Source organism: Oryctolagus cuniculus, chromosome 3 (assembly GCF_964237555.1).
Source record: "Oryctolagus cuniculus chromosome 3, mOryCun1.1, whole genome shotgun sequence".
Taxonomy (NCBI): Eukaryota; Metazoa; Chordata; class Mammalia; order Lagomorpha; family Leporidae; genus Oryctolagus; species Oryctolagus cuniculus.
The window spans coordinates 37,277,597-37,298,880 of NC_091434.1; the positions used below are offsets into that span (position 1 = coordinate 37,277,597).

Below are 21,284 nucleotides of genomic sequence, written 5' to 3' on the forward strand. Positions count from 1 at the left end.
TTTTTTTTGACAGGCAGAGTGGACAGTGAGACAGACAGACAGACACAAACGTCTTCCTTTTGCCGTTGGTTCACCCTCCAATGGCCGCCGCGCTGTGCTGATCTGAAGCCAGGAGCCAGGTGCTTCTCCTGGTCTCCCATGGGGTGCAGGGCCCAAGCACTTGGGCCATCCTCCACTGCACTCCCGGGCCACAGCAGAGAGCTGGCCTGGAAGAGGGGCAACCGGGACAGAATCCGGCGCCCTGACCAGGACTAGAACCCGGGGTGCCCGCGCCACAGGCGGAGGATTAGCCTGTTGAACCACGGCGCCAGCCCAAATTCAGATATTCTTTATTCTGCTTGACCTAGTCCTGTTGCTGAGGCCCTCAACTCAATTTTTTATTTGACTTATTCAGTTTATTTCTAACAGTTCCTCCTAGATTTCCTTACTCATGGCATGCAGTTTTCCTGATTCTGTTAGGCTGTTTCGGCCTGCTGTCCCACCGAGTTTCCTTCCACTCTTTCCAGTTCTATAGGCGGCATTGTGTCAGCCCCTTTCCGTGGGAGTCTAGTACGGCGGTGGCCCCAGGAGGTGTCATGTTACCTTGCAGATCCACTGATTGTCGTATCTGGCAGGGGCGGTTTTTGAAAGGTTGCCTTTCATGGTTAAATGCTTTTTCCAGAATCCGTGTCTCTGGGCGTCAGTCTGGTAGACTCCTTTCTCTTTAGTTCCAGTTGGAGCCATGGGGTAGTCTCCCTCACCGCCTCCCACTGAAGCCTGCCACAGCAGGGGCTGTGCTCCTGGTGGCAGCCCAAGGGGTGGGGGCCAAGTTCACAGGCGCACCATTGGCATTCTGGGATAGCACGCAGTACTGGTGGTGGCCCTTGGTGACAGAGGTGGGGCCGGGTTCATGGCAGCACCAGCTCACGTCCCTGGTAGGGTGGCATGTGTCCCAGCAGGTGCACGTGACAGTAGGAGCCAGGGTCCTGGGAGCGTTGCAGGTCCCAGTGGTCGGGCAGCGGCCCCTGTGGGTGAGGCGGAGGCTGCAGGCCTGCTGGCGGCTCTGATTCCCGCGTGTCCTGGCAGTGCTGAGCACCTTCCCAGGAAGCAGGGGTGGAAGAGCGGACCCGAGCTCTGAGAATCCAGCACTCCTACTTCTAGAGCTCTGGGGCCCAGCTCCCGCCCCTGAAGCGCAGAGTGCCGGGTGGAATGAGGTACCAGCTGCAGGCTTGTGCTGTGTGGCAGAGCGGCGGCAGGGCCTGTCCTCCAGGGCAGGCCGAATCCCGACAGTGACTCCTCTCTGCCTGTGCTGTGGTCGCTGAGGGGCGGCCAGCTGCCTCCTCTGAAGCCTGCAGGTGGCTTCCTTGCTGGGCCCCTGCCCTGCGAGGCCTGTGGCCGGCCCTGGGGCTAGACTGCCAGTCAGGCGGCTGTGCAGAGGGCGCCACTGAGGCACTCCAGGGCACCCTGCCCCGCCACGGGGACGCCCCCGCCATGGATCTGGGTCACGGTCGCCGGTCACTGCGTTCCTCGGTGCTGCCACCTCCAGTCTGTGTGGCCTACAGGCCGTGCTGAGTTCCAGAGTTCTCCCTTGGGCACTCCTTCTACATGCAGCTGTTTGTTGTTTGAGCTCTTTTCTGGGGCGGAGGAACTAAGCATTGGGCCCCTCTATTTGGCTACCTTCAAACTTCCCTTTTTACTCTCAGGTATCCAGATCCAGTACTAAATCACAGAGTGATTTAGTGAGGAAACAAGCACCGGGTTCAGTGACTCGCCCAGGGGCACTCACTGGTAGGCAGTCACCCAGAGCAAGGCCAGAACTCGCACTCCACCTCAGGCACAAACGCAGTCCTTTCGCGCTGCCCTCACTCTGGAGGCTTGGGAGCCCCTCAGCCCTCTGGCGGACAGTCAGGGACACACGGTTTGGCTGAGGCCTGGAACGGAAAACGCCTAGAACGTGGCCCCTGTCGACCATGACTGAGTTTTACTCTTCAGAGTAGGCCTGTCTTCCACTCTGCCTACCAAGGCTCGCCTCATACCCTGCTCACAAGGTCACCTGTCTTAGCCCTGTCTTCTGGACCCCTGGGTGTCAGTGGCCAGTCCGGGATGACGCACACTCTGTGCCACTGTGCAAGCTTAGTCCCAGCCTCCTGCCGAACCTTGTGTCCTTGAGTATGTGTGACAGTGCAACCTGTGGACTAATGGTATTTAGATTCTCCCATCTCCCATCTCCACAGGGAGCTATTTGGATTTGGTTAACAGGAAGCTGGGTCGGACAGTTGGTACAGTGGGACACTGGCATCTCATATCAAAGTGCCTGGTTCAGGCCCTGGCTTCTCCACTTCCGTCCAGCTTCCTACTGATGTACACCCGGGAGGTGGCAGATGATGGCTCACGTACTGGAGTCACTGCCACCCACCTGGGACACTCAGATTCAGTTTCAGGCTCCTACCTTTGGCCTGGCCTATCCCTGGCTGATGCAGTCATTTGGGGAGTAAACCAGCAGATGGAAGATCTTTGTCAGTTCCTCTTCATTTTCAAATAAAATGTGGGGAGAAAGAACAATGTTAATAGCACATTTGGAAAAGACAAGGGAAACACCTGCAAACCAAAGTAAGTTGCTGGATGTGGTAATGTGGGACTGTGAGAAATACAGATTTCAGGAATGTGATTTCCTACTTGGTAGAAACAGAGGCTACTTTTAATTTTTAAACCTTATCTGAAAGCCTCCGTGTTTCTAAGAAGACTGTATTGTTACCAGTCTTCATTTGCTTTTTTTTAATAAATTTCAACAGTGCAACTTTAGATTATAGCAGTTCCCCCCCATAACCTCCCTCCCACCTGCAAACCGTCCCACCTTCTACTCTCTCTCCCATCCCATTCTTCATTAAATTTCATCTTCATTATCTTTACTTAGTATATACTAAGTTGATCTTCTATATATAAAGAAATTCCACAGACTGCACCCACACACACAAAGTATAGAGTACTGTTTGAGTACTAGTAGTACCGTTAATTCGCGTAGTACAACACATTAAGGACAGAGATGCTACATGGGGAGTAGGTGCACAGTGACTCCCGTTGCTGACTTAACAACTGACCTGACTTCATTTGTAATTCAAGTCTTTTCTAAGAGCTGTACGCAACCAAGCACAAGATTCTGCATTAGCTTTTCAAAATTATCCTGAAGGGGGTAGAGTTGATAGTTTATTATTTGTCAGTTATCTTTTTTATTCAAAAGCATCTACTTCAAAATTATGAAAATGATATGAAAATATGATTATAAAAAAGCTGAAACTCTGATGTGTTTTTCTTTCTAATAGCTTCCAAGAATGGTAACCAAGACATGTCAGCCTGGTTCAATCTATTTGCAGACTTGGATCCTCTTTCAAACCCAGATGCTATTGGACACTCAGATGATGAGCTTCTTAATGCTTGACTGAAGTTGTGTCATTTTCATGGCCTTGAGACATCAATTTTGCAACATATTGCCTTTGTGGAAAGGAATTTCTTTTGTAACCCACACACAAAATTATGGTGTTTGTGAATATAACACCTCTCAGCCAACTTTAGACAGATGGTAAGGACTACATTTGAATAGATTAAGTATATCATTAATAGCTTGAATTCGGAGGTATTGGTTCTATGTGGAAAATGTTAGAACCTACTGAGGCTGCAATACTTAGATACCAACGTTTTTGTCACAGTGACAGCTAGGGATAATTCTGTCAATAGGAGTTGAAGTTATTTCTTTGGAAAGCCTTTTTATGTTTAAGTTGTCTTGCTGGTATGAATTCTGTATGTGGATAAGATAGCATGAAATTGGGTTGTGGTTTGGGGGCTGGTTTATAAATAAAATAGAAGAGGGGGGATGTCTTGTTATAGAAAACAGCACTAGAGGCAGACCGGGTTGTCTGTTAGCAGGGACAGTGAGTCTGAGCACTCGGGTCGCTAGGATGAATCACAGAACCTGTACTCTCCTCCATTCCGAGGCTACAGTGTAATGTTGCCTCTCATGGAAAATCATGGACACTCTCCGATTCCATTATTAAATCTTCATGGGGGAAATAGCAGGATGGTTAATTTGCCAAGCCTAGCCTCTATAGAATTGAAAAAAAAAAACTTATCTCATAAACCACAAGAATGCCCAGTAATATTCAAGATATTGTGTGAGTGTCTTCAGGCCTGGCTTTTCACACATTGCTACAGTAATATAGAGCATTCATGCTCTTCTTGAAGAGAAAACAAGGGGAGAACATTCTCCAAGTGACAGGCAGTCATATTCCTGAAATCGCCTAGAAACTTCTGTCTGAATGAGGAAGACAGCTGCCTACCCTACCCTTATACAGTCTGTGTACTCACTCCATAGTTCCCGATGACTGCACCCCGAGTACTTTCTGGTAGACACAGAAAGCTCTCCTTGGATCAACAAGGGAGTGTCTTATTTCTTCTACATCTTCTTTCCTGTGCGTGTCAGCATCTGGGGTTCTACTTGATTACTATGCAAAAACCGTGACCCTTTCATGGTTGAGAACAGAAGAATTCAAGGGAAGGCTCTTCAGTGGAAGTTAGACAGTAAAACATCATATGCTGTTACACACAGCCATCAATCATTCCATCTCCTGTCTTTTTTGTCATGCTCACCATAGTGTTTGAGCCAGTTTTCTAAGTTTATTTTTGTCATCCAGTTCATTACATCCCTGTAAGATGACATGTCAGCTCAATTGTTCATAGGAGTTTCCCTGTGCTATTTCTAAACAGACTTATTTAGAAAAAAAATTGCTTATAATGTCCAAGTCATTGTATATAAAAAACTTTTTCGAGGAATGGACCTGAGTAGGTAAAATGCCAGCCACCTCCCATCCACAGCTGTTGGTCCTCAAACTCAGAAGTCGTTTTTCTGAAAACTAAGACCTCGTAGTACTGCATAGGTTGCAAAGACCATATCTAAAGGTCAGAAACATAGACTCAAGAAAAGGTTCTGAAATCTTTTCTTCAACTCTTTTGACAATATTCCAGTTTTTAAATTTGGTTTTAATGAACTCTCATTATCTCCTCAAAAGCACTTAAAAATTCTGCTTTTCTATTCAATGAAATTTCCCAGAATGCAGTCCAGCCATTGTTTTACCAAGATTCAATCACCAAAATTATGACTATGGTCACAGTCGATATTCCCCCGCACAGTGACTCGTGTTTTCCACTTCAAGTGCCTCAAAATGTGCTGTGTGTCTTGAGTTTGTGCTGTTTTGCTTTGCAATTGCACACTTCCTAATGCGTTAGTTCCAAGATACCTCTGTGTCTCCCTCACATGCATGCAAAACGGTTCCTATTAGCCAACATAAGCCAAGACACTTCTGCGGGTAGGACAACAGTAGTGTCTGTGAATGGGAAGGAATACCACCCTTGTTTTTCCAAAAACAAAGATCCCTCCACATTTTATTATTCACTTCATAGTTTCTCTAACGTTTTGTCTTTTGACCGAATGTGCAGTTTCCTATTTGACCCAGAAGTAACTCTAATGCCTTAGCAAGTCTCGTTATAACTTCAAGTCTAACAACATTTTTGAAGAACATATTGATAGCAATTATTACTAGTGAAGATTACCATTCATATTTTCTTAGTTATTTGAGGCTCAATGATTAATAATTTAGTGGTCAGAAAGAAATGTTGCTCTATTTAGCCAATACTGCTAATATAGGAAACCAAGCACACATTCAGGAAGGGGTGAGAAGGAAGGATGGGGTACACTCGGAACAAAAAGGCACAAGCAGTTGCTGTTCATCTCAGCCCAGACCATCCATTCAGTAAGAAGTAAATTAAGTATCCTGTACCAAGGGGAGACGGAGAACAACCCTGTCAAAGTACAGTGTTTCCTCCCATTCCAATAGAAAAGTGATCTCCCACTTTATATTCAGTAAGAATGCATTGAAACTTAGAAAAAAACCAGAAAAATTAAAATTTGCCTACTTTTTCTACAGCCTCTTAGAGCATGAATACCAAGGCATAATAGGATTAGCACAACTTTGTTTTTTGAAATCTTTCATTAATTGCAGAATATAGCTCCAACAAGATTAGAATCAAAGTATTAAAAAAATAGGTTTCAGTGTTTACACACTGGGGAAAAAGTATCTTTCAGCTGTGGACAGTTCTCCTCCTCATAAACCATTCAGAACTGCTTAGGTCTTACAGCATTAGACCAAAGGAAATTTCAACTGCTCTATTTTCCTGAGCCTCTTTAATAAAGACTGCAAGATGGCATAAAACAAAAAGTTTGTTTCCTAACGTGTTCAATACAAATCTAGTTATTTTCCTATGCAAAAACCTGTGCTTTATCCAGGACCACAGTAGTAGGAAAGTAGATTGACTTGATAAAGACGCCTCAGGATGAAAACAAAATGGGCAATTAATGTCATTCTGAAACTGACTCATTCTAATCTCCTTCCCAGAAGGGGGCTGTGTAAAAATATGGAAATATCGGAGTGTGTTTTCTGTGTAAATATTTTCAGTAACAAATACAAACCATCAAATACCAAATTTTTGAGCCTAGACACAATAGCTAATAAAACAGAAGCCATGGTGTAGAGAGCAGGAGCAGGAGCATGACGTTTGCCCAGTTAATCCTGCCCCCAGGGTCCGCAGAGTGCTTTCTTTACCCTGAGCAACGAAGCAGCCACAGACTGTGAGGCTCTGGGAATTAGGAAGGAAATACAAACTTTAAAATGTTATTTCAGTCATAGTGAAAGTAAAACTTGCACATTTAAAACATGCACCAGTAAGCTGCTTCCATAAGGCAAAGTAAACCTACGGCACAGGAGGAGACGAGTGGTCGGTCAGGACGGGTCACAGCCAGAACTCCAACATAAACTGTCTCCTTCCATCTTTTATGAATCACTTAAAAGACTCTAAAAGAGCTCAATAAAAACTCTTTCTTGGCATTTAAAGTTAAGACAAGGTGTAAACAAACCATTCATGGGCCAAAGAGTAAGAACCAAAAGGACAAAAAGGTCTGGTTGATGTGAGATTTGGAAGAGCATGTTTTTACATTTGTGTTGTACCTTTGACTTTTCAAACTACCTGTTTTTCCTGCTGCCTCAGCAGCCCCACACCCAGGCTGTGAGCACCCGGCCCAAGTAGCCCACGGTGGCCGGGTGACACAGGTGGCCCCTGCCACTCCTTTCCCTTCCTCCTGCCCTCCCCAGACCACGATCGAGTAACACCTGACTGCACCAGGGAAACCCCGCACGCTTTCTGTGCACTTCTGCTGCCCCCAGGCGCCTGCCCGGGGATCTCCGAGCTCTCCCTGTTCCTCACCTGCTTAGCCAAGCCCCTCCCTTCATATTCCTTTCCTGGCGACAGCACTCCCTCCCCAGGCATGCAGCAACTCTGTCTCTCTAGAACCTGTAAATATAATAAACTTTCTTCTCTCACTGCCTGAGTCTCCTCTTGTGGCTGCACGCCATTGACCATCACTCAAAAAAATACCACAAGTTTTTTTTCCCATCTCAAAGTTAATAGTCTCTAGAACAAAAATCATCCACAGCCTTGTCATATAGGAATAAACAGTTAACATTACACATTTTTTGTTATTTTTTGTAGTTCCTTTGGGCACACATTTGGATTGTTCACCAGGGAATTTTTACTGTCTTCTCTCTCTGAAATGCACATACGAAGTTACTGAGAGTTTAAAAATTACCTAAGTTCTTCCCTCAAAACGCCAGGTAGAGAGGATTGTGTGCTTCAGCCAGTGGTTAGGATGCCCGCAGCCCACACTGGAGTGCTCCTGCCCATGACTCTAGCTTCCTGCTAATGCAGATCCAGGGAGGTACTGGGGACGGCTCAAGTCTTCTCACCATGTAGGAGACCTGGATGGCATTCAGGCTCCTGGCTTGGGCCCTGGTCCAGTCATGACTTCTGGCTGGCATTTGGGGATTAAACCCGCAGATGACAACTTGCTCAGTCTCAAATCGGGGCCGGGGGTGGGGAGGGCTGGTGGCAGCGGTAAAGTAAACAAAAAACTAGCAGCAGGCATTGTGGCACAGTGGATTAAGCCACCACTGTGACGCCAGCATCCCATCTATCAGGGCTCCACTTCTGATCCAGCTTCCTGGGAAGGCAGCAGCAGATGGCCCCAAGTACTTGGGCCTCTGCCATCCATGTGACAGACCCTGATGGAGTTCTGGTCTCCTGACTTTGGCGCCTGTCACAGTCCTGGCTGCTGCAGGCATTTGGGGAGTGAACCAGAGTTTGGAAGATAGATTTTTCTCTGTTACTCATGAAAAAAGTATATATATACAGGGTATTTTTTAAAAAGGTACAAAAATGTTAATTGTAGTTTTTCTCTCTAAAAGATGTGCTCTCCAATTTAAAGCAAACATTTCTCTTTAATTTTTGCTGCTATAGCAACATTAAAAACCAGAAAACTTGAGGATCTAACTTCCTTGGTCAGGAACTGGTGTCTAACCAGCTTCCTGTCTTCTGGCCCTTCAAACCAAGCTGCCAGCAGTTGTGGCAACGAAGGGGACCAGAAAGGAGAACAAAGTCGTCAGTGGCCCAGTGTCATATGATTTGCAATGATACTAACACTTGCATTTTTTATAAGGATCTATTTGAAAGGTAGAAACAGAGCAAGAAATATTCCTTCCTTGGTTCACTCCCAAAATGGTTACAATCCGAGTCGACCATGTGGGTGGAGAGGACCCAAGCCTTTGGGTCATCTGCTGCTGCCTTACCAGGTGTGTCAGCAGGGGGCTCATCAGCAGCAGAGCAGCCAGGACGCAAAGCAGCACTCCAGTATGGAATGCTGGTGTCACTAGCGGCAACTCACACCCTGTGCCACGGCGCTGGCCAGCGTCACCGGATCCTGGCACAGGGTAAACAGCAGTAAGCCTCGGTGGTGCCATGCAAGTTCCAGAATCAGATTTGGTTCAAAGCTGGACTTCGCCATTTCCCACTCTAATTCCAACTTTGTTATCCAGAAGACAGCCAAACAGCAGGACTGGGCTTCTAGGGTTACTGTGGAGACTAGAGCAAAAGCAACATATGAAGTACCTGGCATTTGGTGGTAAGCTACCTGTAGGCATAACCACTTTTCATTACGATTTCAGCTCAAATCCTGTCACACTTTACAAGCTAAAATGCATTCTGTGGTACCACTTTCCAGGACCAAAACCTCCTGGCTTTCTAATGGAATGAATAAACTTACCTGGCAAAATACAGAGGAAGGAATGTTTACTTACATTTTTACATTTTCATATTTATAGCCTCATTTCAGTGACAGCACTGTCAGCATCTCCATCACATCAATCAAAACTGAGGTTCAAAAAGGTGACTTCTTTGCCCCAGAGCCCACGACCATTAAGCAACTCAGAGCCAGAACTAGTATCCAAACTGTGACCCTAACTCTAGGACTTTGTTTCTCCTCTGAATCATTCCAGCAATCTAAAAAATAACATGGGACTGAGATTAATGGTTATATTCCAACCTGCTTTTAAACCACCAGAGCTTTTCTGATAGTATTCTATAAAAGATGATGCTTTAGCAGGACTGATACACACTAGTGTATACAATAAAAATCAAATTATGGATAGAAATTCTCAGTTTGAGAAAGACTCAAATGCCAGAAGATCAGTGTTCTGGGTTTTTCTGTAGACACTTAAAGGGAAGCAGAAACAACATCTTTAGATCCAGTCTCATCTCTGCGTTAAGAAACCAGACCAAGGGGCTGGCGCTGTGGCGTTGCGGGTAAAGCTGCTGCCTACAACGCCAGCATCCCATCGGAGCGCTGATTTGAGTCCTGGTGGCTCCACGTCCAGTGCAGCTCCCTGCTAATGCACCTGGGAAAGCAGAAGATGGCTCAACCCACATGGGAGATGCACATGGAGCTCCTGGTTTCAGCCTGGTCCAGCCTGGGCTGTTGTAGCCATCTGGGGAGTGAACCAGCGATGAAAGATCTCTGTCTCTCCTTCCTGTGTAACTCTTGACTTTCAACTAAATAATAAAAGTAAATTTAAAAAAAAAGATTTAAAGGCTAATGGTATTATCACACCATGTTCTACCACGGGTTTTAAAAAGATAAGCATTCCTAATCTTAGCAAGGAAAAGAACAGAACTTGCAATACATTAGCAGGGAACTGCTATGAAGATGACAATGCAAGTATTTCACATATTTGCTCCTCTCGGCCTCTTTAAAGGGAGGAAAAGACGGCAAAGGAGAAGACATCAGGCACCAATTTGAGAGCTTTCCTTTGCACCTGGTGATATGTTAGATGTACACACACCCCCTCAGAAGTTACCCTCAAACTCTGGCTAACCTTTTCCTTCAGAAATGATTTTCCAAAATATTTAACAAAATGGTTTGGGGACCAAATTGTCGTGGTTACTTTTTGTTTCCCTTAAAATGTGTCCCTCCTTTCCAACTGATTACAGAGCAGACTTCACTGGGAAGTGTTGCCCAGCTCTGGTATGTGGACAGACAAAACTCTCAGCCTAAACAGCCGTCCTGCATCCACAAACCACTGTCACAAAGGAAGAATAGGCTGGGTAGCAAGAATTAACAAGAAAAAAAATTCCCTTTATGACATTAGAATTAAGTGACTGTACCAGCCAAATCATCTCGAACTGTGACGGGCTGACTCTTCCTTGTGAACACAAGTGTTTTCAGTGCGCTGCTGTTTGGATTCTGTTTGCTTAGCATTTACCACGAAGATCAGGTACTTTAGGTTTGAGAGCATCTAGGAGACAGCAAGAAAGCTGCTGCTTAACACAGAGCATTTTTCTATTAATTTGTGAAAGATAACATGAAGGGTCTTGAAAAAGTTCACAGAAGAAGCAATACTAGCAACAAACTGTTTAGGTTTCAATCTTCTGGCAAAAAAACATTTTAAAAATTTCATTTTCATGAACTTTAAGTAACTTCATACTATCTACAAGTTATATCAGCCTAGAAATGTCTGAAAGGAAATGCAATTTGAATATGAGACAATACACAGAAAAAACCCAAGAACAGACTTTATTTTTAACATAAAAGTTCTATTTTCTTGTGAGGCAGCAACAAGTGTTCAGATACAAGGAATACATAAGTACATAGTAACAATATCTATCACCATCAGAAATGCTGTTTTTTGGGAGAATTTTGTTAGAAAAACAAAATTTAAAAAAATTGCATTTTAAAAAGATTTACACAGCTTCAACAGAGATGAAACATGCAGTTAAAAAAACATAAATTATATTCAGGATTGTATAAACAAAATGTTCAGGGCTGCTCTGCTTATCATTAATTTAGGCAGAGTAAAACTTCAACCTTAAAGTGCAGTGTTAAGTATTCTTAGCTTTATCTGCAAATTCAGCACTTCTCTTGGTCCGGTTTTGAGACATCAAAATTTCAAGCATTAAGGAATGAATTTTAGTTTTAGAATAGTAAGCTTAATAGTGGCAACTTTTATTATCCTTAACAGTACAAAATCTTGACAAACCAGTCCTAATTTTGGACACAGAATAGGCTACAAATTCTGCCACTTTTTATCCCTTCTTCTAGTGAAAACCAACCACCAAAAATTATAATGCGGGAGAAAAAAGCTTGTCACGTTGCCAGATACTCCACAGTTAGCAACAGCACCTTCTAATAGACTGATTTGGTCTGCAGTCATAAACATTTTAAATAAAATGAGGAATTTAACTAAAAAATAATTTTGCGTCTGTGCTCATATTTAACTAAAGAGGCAAAACATATTTTAAAGAACATAATTGTTCATAAAAAGCCATGACAAGTAATAGACTTAGTCATGATCACAAATAGTAAATCTATTTAAGCTTTATCATCACAAGGAAAACTGTTTTAAGGGTGAAACTGACAAAGTGAATAACCAGAGAATAGCTCCTTTTGCCAAATGATATATGCCACCAGTTTTTTTTTTAAACTGTGATGAAAGTAAATTTAAAATTTTAAATTATATTCCCATTGAAGCCATTCTATTTATCTCCTGTACAATTTTCTACCGAGTAACACAATACTTATGGAGTATAATTTCAGAAAATATTATGTACTCTATTCAGAGTATACCCATTTAAAAAAAAAAAAACACCTGGTATCTCAGGGTTAAATGAAGCAGCTGACTGGATCAATGGTTAGTATTTTTCAAGGCTGTGATAAAGCTCATGTGCTTCAAACTTAGCCCTTTGGCACTTGCAGGGTTGTTTTGTACCTTGTACCTTTTTTCTTTTTTCCAAATCTCAGGCTCTATTTCTCCCAAACCCATGGGATATGTTTGGTTGCCATACGATTCATTTACCTGCAAATTCAGATCTTACAACCACATAGCAGACTGTAAGACTGTAAGTAATCAATCTACAGCTTTTCTTTCTTCCATTCTCATTTTAAATTGCTTTACATTAAGGATGTGAATTTGACAAATGCGAACAACAGAACAAAAGGGGAAACCTGTTTACACAGCAGCAGTCCAGCTGTAAACACCCTGTGACTAGAGGGGGATGCAGACAGAGGAGGAAAGAAAAACCTGAGGCCCAGAAAACAACACGACACAGATTCAACAGAATTCAAGTAATCAGAACAAAACTGGCTCTCGGCTGCCTTCTCGTCCATTCACATCAACTCACTGATTTCAGTGTCACCTTCTCTTCAGTCCGTCTAACGGAGGCGAAACCAAGGTGAAATGGTAATATCCAAAGGCATGGCAAAGGCGGTGAAGAATCAAGGTTCTCCAAAAAGCAACCAATCAGAAACTTCAGATCCAAATATCTGAGCTTTTATTGGTTTAGGAGCTATGCTATACTTGTTCTAGTAAATTAGTTTTGGATGGAAAAAGTACAAAAATTCATCAGTCCTACCAACTAAAACCTGATGGATTCAGAATATTTGAATTTATCTGATTTACCTAAATACATCTCCGATTTTAAATTTCACAGGACATATTTAAAATTAATGAGATGTTTTCAAGGTGCATAAATGCAAGAAGTCCTTTCAAAAGATTTATTGCTACCATTAGATTTTCCTTGATGGACTATTTCTGGACAAGTTGACATGTTAACCTTCAAAACATATCCCTTTTTAAGGACTTGACATATTTTTCTGCCTACTATATAAACAGTAAGTTATCGCATCATAGAGTAGCAGATGAAGATATTAAAAGGATGCCTTTTTAAGTCAACACTGCTGAAACTCGTTTTTTAAAAGACATGCTCTTCAATTTCACTACCTCCTATCCAGAAACAAATACTGTTGTCACATGATAATGGCAGTGATTTGCATTAGGATGAGTCCAAATCCAAAACTGTATGGGTTTTTCAAAGGTGCCTGTTGTTTGTACTCTAAAGCTCTTCGTTTTCCCCACTGTATGGAATGTGACAGGAAACTAGCAAAACCTGTAGGCAAGAAATCTTGGTGCCAGTCACCATAAAGAAAAAGTCAGTTCCAAGGTTCTCTGGCTATGGATCACTATTCAGTGGATTACACTCCTGGCAAACTACTAAACCTGACCATATCCACAAGACAAGAACATCACAAAAGCAAAGGAGCAAATCCATGCACAGCCATGTCAGGATCTCTTGGGGCTATGATACAGTGAGGATGAAAGGTCGAACGCTACCTGTGGCAAAGGAAGGCAGTCAAGTGACCTACTTCACAGAAAACCAAAGGGCTCCTTACTCCTAGCTAGCAATCAACACTAGATAGTTTCCTTTTGGCTCATTGACTTGAAGCCAATTCCAAAATGGGTGAGAACTTATTAAAGCATTTGTCTTCAGACTATAATTTTTCTGACCACATAGTGAAATGTGTACAGGAGTCGTGAAGAAAACAGCAGTTTTACAAATATTTCACCCAAAGCACAAACTTTTGACATCAAAAAACATAAATCACATAATATTGCTTTTGTCTCTTTATATATACTTGTTCAATGCATTTACCTATCAATTCTTGTTTGGGAGAAGAACATAGTCATGAGATTAAATTGCTGGGAAAATGTCAACAATCCCCTTTGGTCCCCAAACTGAGAGACAGCTGAGGAAAGCACACATGTAGAAAGGGAAACAAGAAACAGAGGCCACCAAAGATCTTTAGAATGTCTTGTTCGCTACGTTTCAGAAAATGTAACATTGGTATTATAAAATAGTCATTTTCATATAAAAGATGGTTCTTGCAGCATCATTCACGTCTCCCTTCAGGAATCATGTTTACAGAGATCAGGTTTTGTGGGTTTATATATGTTTTTTTTTTTAAAGAAGTCTAATTTGAAAACAAAAAAATGTGACATTGTCCCTCTAAAAGTAAAGGATGAGACTTTCTTGTATGAATCAGTGCTTTGTGAAAAAGCAGGCAAGCACTGAGGGTTGGCCTTCGTGGGTGGGGCAGAGCCGCCAGAGGGGCTGCTGCTTCTTGCAGAAGCCTCACTGTCACATGTCCCTGCCAACCGGGAGCGCACAATGCCGTCAGAGTTTCCCAGAACAATGGCCACACAGTGCCGGGACCTACCCTTCGGCTTCCTCAATTGGTTCTGGTGGAGGCAGCAGAGAGGCAGACGGTAGAACTGTGCTAGTTCCTCGAGAGACTCGGTCTTGCTCTGTGTTTGTAGACAGGGAGGCCACAGCGATGGGCTGAAGCAGAGTGGTTGTCATGCCAGTGGTGACTGTCAGGCTGTGGCCCGAGCCCTTGAGCGTAAGATCTGGTGTGGGAAGGAGTGGCTTGAGAATGCTGACGAGGCAGAAAGCAGAGCCGCTTTTAGGAATGAAATTCACCTTGTTTTTGTCAGGACAGTAAAAAGCTGGGATTTCATGAAGTTGTTTTGGCCTAAACATAGAACAAACAATCCAATACTTTTAAGTCACTCAACACTGGAACCACTTTTATTTTTAAAAATAGGTAACTTATAAATACATAAAAAGAATACAAAACACAAACTATGTCAAAAGCTTCAAATGACAAGGACCAAAGTACTACTGAAAAAACAAGTATTTCAGGGCGCAGAAGGACATCACTCTGCTGCTGCATTGCACCCCAGTATCACACAGGTGGCTCAGGCTGATGATCACTGCATTTCAATGAAGATCTAAAATAGCCACTAGGAACAAGGAGCTTCCTAAAGCAAAAGAAAATCTAGATGCTTTAAGACAAAAATATGTTCTACTACCATGGTCTGTACTACTCTAAAAGGAGAAAGCAAAGAAAATAATGGTATACAATGTCCATCTTTTGCTAAGTTCTACCATTACATGGCTAGACTGGCAGGTGTGGGTTTTCTCTTTCTAGATTCTTAAAAGCCTCTTTGAAACAATTCTTTGAGTTAACCATGATGGTTTTTTGAGTAGCACAATGTAAATGTGAAGTCAAAATTCTTCATTTTTAAAGTTTTTTTTTGGAGCCAAATTATCTGCTGTTCCCAACCTCCTGAAAATTAACCCAAATAGTTGAAAAGGATACTGGTGGTTAATGATATTCTACAAAACTTAAAAATATTTTAAAAAAGAAAATTGTTAAAATCACATGCAGAACCATGAAATTAAGATGGAAAAACATGAATAAACCAAGACTCAGGTTATATGAACATGTGAAAAAAGTATCGTTCTCATCTCTCTCAATAACAATTCAGCTTGGGGCCAGTGCTGTGGTGCAACGGGTTAAATCTCTGGCCTGAAGCGCTGGCATCCCATATGGGCGCCGGTTCTAGTCAAGGCTGCTCCTCTTCCGATCCAGCTCTCTGCTATGGCCTGGGAAAAGCAGTAGAGAATAGCCCAGGTCCTTGGGCCCCTGCACCAACGTGGGAGACCTGGAAGAAGCTCCTGGCTCCTGATCGGCACAGCTCCAGCCATTGTGGCCATCTGGGGAGTGAACCAGTGGATGGAAGACCTCTCTGTCTCTAACTCTCTCTCTAACTCTTTCAAATAAATAAAATAGATCTTTTTAAAAAATAACAATTCAGCTCAATAAAAATCTGAATGTGCCAAGTCTATACTAGATTCTGAGGCACAAAGATGAAATAATCCACAAGAGAGAGATGGCCTGAATTTATAATTCTTGGAGGGAGGCAAGTGCTGGGACATATTTCAATACAATTGGTCTCTTTTCTAACCATATGTATTTCACGTATTTAAAACATTATTCCAAGAAGGGACTGTTAAGCTCTACCAGGCTGCCAAAACTGCCCAGAGCACAGAAGAGAAGCATTCTGCAAGAGTCTGATAGATGTGGTAACAAAGGTTTGTGAAAGGTTTGGACGTAGCAGCAGAGAGTGCATAATCTGGAGTTTGAGAGAGAGACAGGCTTCCCCGAAAGCTACCTACAAGTCAAGCTTGAAGACTGAGTAAACACAGGCCTAGGGAGTAGCCACCGAAGAGATGCGTTCCAAGTAGACAATGCGCTGGCTGGCAGCTTTTATTAATGTAAACTATACCCAAGGACAGCTTTGGCAAATGCAACAATAACAAAGAAAAGTACAACTTTAAGTTATACTTCCTTGTACACTATTCTTTCTGGAATACAATGGAAACATAATAGGTCAAGTACTTTTACTGCCATGAGTACATGTAGATAGATGACTGATGGGAGGAACACACGCCCATCTATTTTTATCATTGGACAGGATGGTTTTCAATTCCTTAAAGAAGACAGGAAGTTGAGGTTATGTTTCCATAATTAAACAGTGCCTGAATTTTCCTCTGAATATAGAATTATTGGAGATAATTTTCATTTTTTACTTCTTTTATATAAAGGGAACAAATTTCATGTATTTCATATATATATACTTTTAAGAGCATATTGATACTCTGTACCCTACCCTTCCCTTCTCCTTCCCACCCTCTCTCCTCCTCCTCTTCTTATTTTTCTTTTAATTTTTTTATATGAAGGGAAAAAAAGGTTAATCAGTTTCTACATACTCAAAGAGGCTTATGTTTTTAATGAAATAATTTATTTGTCTGAGGTTACCATATTAAAAATGACTTAAGAAGTGGCTGCTAATAGATTCAGAGGATAGACATTGCTGAAATACAAAGAAACTTTCTGATTTCAATAAAGTTTTTGATCTGGAAACATTTTTTAATGATAGGACTCTAAAAACAGTCAAACTTCCTTGCTGTTTCTATGAGGAGAGATGACATACCTCACACACAGTTATGTAAACAGCAATGACTTGTCTAACTGACCAGGTTCAAGAAACAGAACATTAATAGTAAATAGCACCAAAAACTTCCTCGTGTCCTCTCATGGCTACTATCCCAGCCAGCCAAGGGCAGTCATGCTCCGAACCTCACATTTAACTTCTAGGAACACATTACCCCAGAACAACAGTACCTACCCCTGGAGGATATGCAAGTACTAATGTTAATTCAAAGTATTCTTCAACTTAAGTAAAACCATACATACGGGGAGAAACCTTGGGAACTAGTTTAAAATGTATTTTTCCTTAAGCAGTATTCTAAAAAAATTATGTCTCAAAAGAAACACAGTAACAACTACAAAAATCCCAATATTGCAAAGAGGCCATAATACCTAGGAATCTAAGGTCAAGGGGCTCATCAGCTGGAACAGGAAAAGGCACATTAAAGTCATTAAAAAGGACTTAACTAAGTGCAGATGGTATGGCTATGGTACGTGCTATTACCAAAAATAATACAGAGACTGAAGCACAAAATCTGGTTTTGTCCTTTTTGGGCTCAAATCCAACTACTTATTTTCTTTCAGGTAAACAGGTTCATTTCTGGAAATGACAGATTACCTTCCCCTCCCATCTGAGCCCAAGGTCCAGTAAAGGTCAAAGTTACTACTTTAAACCAGAAGTAAGACTTAGAAAAGTATTTCTAAAAGATGATTAAACAAGTTAAATTTTTAATTTAGGACCAATAAGCTAACTTTGCATCAATGCCGGTATATCCAGTGGTTTTTGTTCTAATTTTGACACAGCTTGTCACAGTGAGGGTGAAAAGAGACTAATTTTTTAGACTTTAAGTAACTTGTTTTATTGATAGAGGGCTTTAATTACCACTAAGAAAACAACTCTTGGGATACTACTCTTGTTAATTAATCTTGAAATATAATTAAAATATCAATAGGTTTTTGTGTTACCACATTTTTATACCACTATAATTTATAATAAAAACTGTATTAAAAAAAGAATAGGTTTGCCTTCTAATAATAGACCAGTGTGCCATAAAACATGTGTTAGGGTTTATGTTTCTTTTACTTGTATCTATCCATATACAAACCTGGCTTTTCTCCCCTTCCTTTAGATACAATGAACATAGAAGTAACATGGCTCAGATTGAGTCCTAAGAAATTATCTAAATCCAACAGTCTAAGGCAGATACCACAGGACACCAACCTATGTAACAAATATTTAAAATATTTCTTGAAAAAAATTCAAATTGCTGGGGCTGGGACTGTAGTGTAGGTAGTAGGCTAAGCCTCTGCCTGCGGCCCCAGCATTCCATACAGGCAACAGTTTGTGTCTTGGCTGCTCCTCTTCTGATCCAACTCTCTGCTATGGCCTAGTAAAGCAGCGGAGGATGGCCTAAGTCCTTGGGCCCCTGTACCCGTGTGGGAGACACGAAAGAAGCTCCTGGCTCCTGGCCTCAGATGGGCTCAGCTCCGGCTGTTGTGGCCATTTGGGGAGTGAACCAGTGGATGGAAGACCTTTCTTTCTCTCCCTCTCTCTGTAACTCTACCTCACTAATAAATAAATAAAATCTTTAAGAAAAAATTCAAGGCCGGCACCGTGGCTCAGTAGGCTAATCCTCCACCTATGGCACTGGCACTCTGGGTTCTAGTCCCAGTTGGGACACCGGTCCTGTCCCAGTTGCTCCTCTTCCAGTCCAGCTCTCTGCTGTGGCCTGGGAAGGCAGTGGAGGATGGCCCAAGTGCTTGGGCCCTGCACCTGCATGGGAGACTAGGAAGAAGCACCTGGCTCCTGGCTTCAGATCAGTGCAGCGCACCGACCATAGCGGCCATTTGGGGGGTAAACCAATGGAAGGAAGGCCTTTCTCTCTCTCTAACTCTGCCTGTCAAAAAGAAAAAGGAAAAGGAAAAGGAAAAGGAAAAGAAAAAGAAAAAGAAAGAAAGAAAAAAAATTCAAATTGCTTTGAGCCAATCAAATAGTCCCATATCTCTGTACTTCAGCAAATCTCACTTGCCAATGAGAATTTCAAAGAACTCAGCTCAAGAAAGGTACATTTGAGCAAACTGACTTTTACTTAAAGAGAATGATCATATTTCTTAAGGATGTTCATGAAAAGAGTTAAGCCAGCATTTTTAATTAAGCATAAAAAGCACGTGAGGTACTTGTTAAAGGTGCAGAACTCAGGATCCACCTCCCTATCAACAGATTCGTTAGGCCTGGAATGAGGCCAGGGAATCCATAGTTGTCACCACTTCAGTGATTAGGATGCAGACGGTGCCAGGAACAAATCTGCAGAAATACAGTCTGAGGGAGGTGGCACCCGTTGAAAGGAGCTCTCAGTTACTGTCACTGAGGCAGAGAGGAGACTGACAGCTGGAGTTTCCTAGTAGGGAAGTCAAAGGGATTCACAGACGATGCTCTTTGTGTGGCAAGATTATTCAGAATTTAGGTTAAAGGAAAAACTGACAAGAAGACATATAAGAGAAACAAAAGGATACCATACTTCAAACCACCCCAAGATGTTCACGATAGTGGAAAAAGTCAAACTGTGAATTGGTGAAGGCTGGACAATCGCCATCTTGTATTTTAGGTTTCACAGTATGAAAAAGCCAAAAAACATGGCCCGTAGACTTGTGGCCATAGTAAGACTGCAGAGAGAAGACTACTGCCAATGCTCAACACTTGATTTGCTCTATCTCACACACACCTCAACCGTGGGGCCATCACGTGACAAGCAAGGAGCCACTGCTACTGAAAACATCAGGCTGGGTACAGTCTGAGTGAATTCTGAGGTTACAATGGGTGCTGACTAGAGTACGAGCCAACAGAAGAATGTGAGTATAGAAGATCACATACCAGGGGCACCAGATAATTTTAAAAGCAGAATTTTAAACTAAAGTATCTTTATCATAGTAATGTGATTTTATAAAGTAATGGAAACTGGTTCCTGTATTTGCAGACAAAATATATATTTTTAAACTATTTAAAGAAGAAAGAGGGAGAAATGGGATATAATTACTTTCTCAGAACTGTATGTGGACTATATTGAACCTCTTAAAAGCTAAAAAAATTTAAAAATTAAAAATATAAGTAAATAAATAAGTGTAACTGGTGACCAAAAGTAGACAAAAATGGAAGGGGATGCAATCCTTGCCAGAGGAGAAGCACACAGGTTACGATCTGTGGTCCATCTGAGTGAACGCCGATTCCATGCGTGAACATGAAGAGACAGGCTCAGAGATGACTGCCACAGAAGACACTTCAGGGACAAATGAGGAAGTTTAGATAACTAGATATTAGTAGATATTAACCTTTACTGTCGATTTTCTTTGGTGTGATAATAATATTGTGGTTTATGTATGGATACTATGGTTACTTTTAGCAAATACTGATGTTTACAATAGAGTCTGAGTGGCAGATAAATGGTTGATACTATATTATTCTTCCAACTTATTTTAAAATTCTGTTTCTTTAGTTGGAGGAGGGATACTTACGAGCATTCCTCAAAGACTTTGACTCTTTCACAACCCTCAGGAGGTTCCCTTTTGAACATGTAACTGTTGTTAGGTTTGGGTGAGGTTGCATATTTGGGTAAAGGAGAGTTGTTCCCATTCTCTGCAAAAAATGATACACTGGATTACTAAGAAACACTTCTATAAAAATGCATCAATCATACAATATTTCACTATTCTTGGCCTCTCCCCAAGAATTACTCCAGGGCAGGAGAAGTGTTTTATTCATCAATATCACCCCAATAGCTAACTCAATTCTTGGTAAAAAGGAGATAACCAATGTTTGTTAAATAACTGCATAAGCAAAATATTTTAACTTCTTTTCCACTTATAATTATCATAACCTCACTTCTCAGTATTGAATACTAATTTAGCTGGCTTACTCATTTCAAAAAATTTTTTTTAAGATTTATTTACTCAAAAATCAGTGTTATATATAGAGGGAGACGCAGAGAGCGAGAGCGAGAGCTCTTCTATTCACTCATTCACTTCCTAATATCTGGGGTTAGGCCAGGCTGAAGGCAGATGCCTAGTACCCCATATCTCAGTCTCCCACCTGAGTGGCAATGGCTAAAGCACTTAGTACACCTAGAAAAACAGCAGAAGGCTGCCCAACAGGAAGCTGGATAGGAAGTGGAGCAGCCGGGACCCAAACCAGCACTCAGTAACCTGCCAT

At 42.0% G+C, this 21,284-nt stretch overlaps 2 protein-coding genes across 11 annotated transcripts in view; one reads left to right on the top strand and one right to left on the bottom strand.

Moving 5' to 3' along the window:
• Positions 1–6,239, top strand: part of ICA1L (islet cell autoantigen 1 like) — a 94,788-nt gene extending 88,549 nt beyond the window's left edge. For all 10 annotated transcript variants that reach the window (XM_070070361.1, XM_070070365.1, XM_070070363.1 and 7 more), the window contains one exon: positions 3,300–6,239. In XM_070070361.1, the coding sequence (XP_069926462.1) occupies positions 3,300–3,415 (116 nt within the window). In that variant the 3' untranslated portion in view covers positions 3,416–6,239. The remainder of the gene's footprint in view (positions 1–3,299) is intronic.
• Positions 6,240–10,967: 4,728 nt separating this feature from the next.
• The window catches only part of FAM117B (family with sequence similarity 117 member B), a 116,430-nt gene continuing 106,113 nt past the window's right edge, over positions 10,968–21,284 (bottom strand). The window contains exons 7-8 of the mRNA XM_070070359.1: positions 20,591–20,711; positions 10,968–14,776 (exon numbers count right to left, since the gene is read on the bottom strand). Of these exons, the coding sequence (XP_069926460.1) occupies positions 14,458–14,776; positions 20,591–20,711 (440 nt within the window). The 3' untranslated portion in view covers positions 10,968–14,457. The remainder of the gene's footprint in view (positions 14,777–20,590; positions 20,712–21,284) is intronic.